The sequence below is a fragment of the Quercus robur genome, chromosome 2 (assembly GCF_932294415.1).
Source record: "Quercus robur chromosome 2, dhQueRobu3.1, whole genome shotgun sequence".
Classification (NCBI taxonomy): Eukaryota; Viridiplantae; Streptophyta; class Magnoliopsida; order Fagales; family Fagaceae; genus Quercus; species Quercus robur.
Window position 1 is genome coordinate 91735728 of NC_065535.1, and position 3441 is coordinate 91739168.

The 3441-nt window shown below is 44.0% G+C and overlaps 1 protein-coding gene across 1 annotated transcript; it reads left to right on the plus strand.

Moving 5' to 3' along the window:
* The first annotated feature begins 305 nt into the window (after positions 1 to 305).
* Positions 306 to 2691, plus strand: LOC126715813 (uncharacterized). The gene has a single exon (XM_050416614.1). The coding sequence runs from the start codon at positions 557 to 559 to the stop codon at positions 2501 to 2503; it is 1947 nt and encodes a 648-aa protein (XP_050272571.1). The 5' UTR covers positions 306 to 556; the 3' UTR covers positions 2504 to 2691.
* Positions 2692 to 3441: the final 750 nt, after the last annotated feature.

The window sequence follows — 3441 nt, forward strand, 5'->3', positions numbered from 1 at the left end:
AACACAAGATATTGCATTCTATTTCTTTTAAGTGTAATTGATATTAATACAGTACCTAAAAATATTTTTGAGTTCAATAAAGGTATTTAAAAAGGTTTTAATAATACTAGCAAAATATATGAAATTAGAAGTTCAATGGAAAAGTCATAAAATTTAATATAACAATGTTTTGTTTAAGCTCCCATAAAAAGGTTGTATTTTTATTTTCCAATATGAACAGAACTTACTGGGCTTTTAATGTGGGCCTGATCATAGATAAGCCTTGTTATCCTATAGCGGCCCATAACAATCTTTTCGTCATCCCTTCAGAGTTTCCACATTCCACTACTGAATGCAACCGAGTTACCGACTCTCTCTCTCTCTCTCTCCTCTATTCCCAACTGAAAAAATTGAAATGATTTCATATCTCTACACCAAACAGAAATAGTAGTATCATCTATCAAAATGAAACACTAAAATCATCTCAATCTCGTTTCCTTCAAAAACCCCCACCCAACTCCTCTCATTTTTCACTTAGATCCAAACCCAAACCCTACACGGATCCGAATCGATCACCATGTCTTGCTTAGCTCTTTCTCTCCAACCCGCTAACGGATCCGATATCCTCCTCCAGACCCGCGAGTGGTTCCCACCCGCACGCGCCCTCGTAGCTCTCTCCTCCTTCCGCCAAACCCGCCAAGCCTTCGCCGCTGCCAAACACCACCACCACCACCACCACAACAACCACCCCTCCGCCACGTCAGCTACGACCTCCTCCGATGCTGACGCCGACTCCATCGCCTCTCTCGGCGACGATCCTCTCGCCGCCTCGAGCGGCCAGCTCATCGTCGGAGTGGAAAGCCGGTACCGCGTTGTGTACCGTCTCGTGAACTCGATCTACGTGCTCGGAATCACCACCGCCGATCAGGACGACGATAAGTCCTCCGTCAACGTCTTCGAGTGCATCCACATCGTCAACCAAGCCGTCAGCGTCGTCGTCACGGCTTGCCGCGGCGTCGACGTGACTCCGGAGAAGCTCAGCCGTAAGTACGCCGAGATCTACATGGCTCTCGACATCGTCCTCCGCGGCGTGAGCAGTATCCGCCTCGCTGCGATGCTCGGATCGATGCACAGCGATGGTCTCGCTAAGATGGTCCACTCCGCACTCGACACCGAGAGCAAGATCCGCGGCGCCGATAATTGGACTAATCTGGAGCCGCATTCTATCGATCACGAAGCGGGCGTGGAATCGTTTTCGAACGCCCGCTTTGAATTGCCGCCGGAGACGCTTGCGGCCGGGGACGAGGTCGTGGCAAGCCTCGTGCCAATGGCGCAGACCGATCAGCAGCAAGAACAGCCACAGGAGGAGGCGCCTGTGGCTGAGAAAGACCCGTTCGCGGCGAGTGAAGCCATTAACAAGCCGCAAGAGCTTGTGAGTGGGTTTAAGAAGAACAAAGACCCGTCCGCCACGGATTTAACGCTGGCATTGTCGGGTCTTGAGGTTACTACATTGCCTCCGGCGGAGGCAACACAATCTACATACATTGGAGTTGAGGGATTCGAAGGGGATTATGGTGGAGTTGAGTATAGCAATGAGAAGGCAAGTTTGGATGATGCATTTCAAGGATTCAATGCTCCTTTTGGTGGAGGATTGGATGCCTCGGAGTTTTTGGCTACCACAAAAGTTGATAAGCCTCAAGGGCTTGGTGGGCTTGAATTGTTGCATACTAGTGATGCACCAGTGGCAGCTGGTGCTGCTGGTGGAGCTAAGACTCCACTTGAGGATTTGGTGACGAAAACAGAACAGAAGGGTCCGGAGATGCACATTGTGGAAGAAATTAGTGCTGAGTTCAGAGAATCATTGCTTGCTAGAATAGGATTGATGGGTGTGGTTTATTTGAAAACATTGCCAACCAAAGTGTCTGGTGATAAAGAAACCGAGTTTTCATTCCGGGTGGAGGGTGTAAATGCTGTTAAGAGATTTGTTATGCAGAGTTCTCGTGTTAGTAGTCTCGGGAATGGGATGTTTCATGTAAGGACAGTGGCTTCGGATGAGCCTATACCCATTTTGAAGTATAGTTTGCAACCTAGGTTGACTCCATTGCCATTGAGGGTTCGGCTTGTAAAACGTCATACCGGGACTTTACTTTCTGTGATGATACAATATGTTTCAAGTCCCGAATTGCTAACACCATTGTGTGATGTAACATTTGTTTTGAAACTACCGGTTGACCCTACATTGTTGAAGGTGTCTCCAAAAGCTATGTTGAATAGGTCTGAGAGAGAATTGAAATGGTATGTTTCCGAGATTCCAGTGAATGCTCCTCCTGGACGGTTGAGGGTGAGGATGCCCGTGGATTCTATTGAGGAAGATGAAGAGATTGAGGTTGTTTGTTATGTGAAGTTTTCAGTACAAGGAGCTAGATCATTGTCTGGGGTTTGCCTACGGCCTACTTCTGAGGGTAAGACAGACTTTTACGAGGTTAGTCACAAGTTTGAGAGTGGGATATATTTGTGCAATTGAGCCATCAATGAAATTGGTTACCTATTGTTGTACTTCTTTTTTGATGCCTTTTGTTCAAGGGGGTGTATGGTCTTAACATGTGTATCATTCTTTGATTTCAAGCTTGTAACTTAGATTCAGAGTTATGTGATTTGTTTGTGTTTTTGTGTTATAAGCTATTGTGCTTTCTCAATGGATATTATTCATTATGTGTGTGTCTTGTTGATTTTTTTTTTTTTTTTTTGGGTCTGTTCTTAATATAAGTTCATAATTTCAATATCATATGGCACTCCACAAAAAGTGGAAGCTTTGTGCACTAGGTACAACATTTTAGGGTATGGTGACTAACTAAACTATGCTTTGATAAACCATAAATCTGGATGTGGAAGTATCATTAAAAAGTTATAGTCTGGTTGAAATACTGGTATTAATACTAGGTAGTTCTGTTTCTGAAGAACTTTTCAAATCACAATTTATTATGTTGTCAAGTGGTCATCGAATAAGTTTGATATACCAAGTGTTATCTATTAGCACTAGATTTTGGAAAATGATATTTACAGTGGTAATTCACTTTGAGAGATCGGTTAAAAATTTTCTTTGTGATGTATTGAGGATTGGATGGTGTTCAGATATGTTTGATCCAATTTCCTACTATGGAGGTTTTACTAGGCTTCTTCCACCATGGTATTCCAGTCACTGAAGTGCTTGTTTTGGGTTTCGGTGCTGTTCCAGTGTCTTCATTGTTGTTTTAGCCTAGATATTGATGCTTTTTTTTTTTGGTCCCTGGAAGAGCATTCTTTTATGGGTAACTGCAGTTCCTTGTGCTTGTTGCGAACTAGTATAAAATTGAGTTTGGATTGTGATTTAAATGGTTCTGAGTGGAGGGAGACAAAAATATATAGTGACACAAGGATGGGTTTTGGGGACAAGAGAATGTTCAGGGTGCAATGCCATTTCAT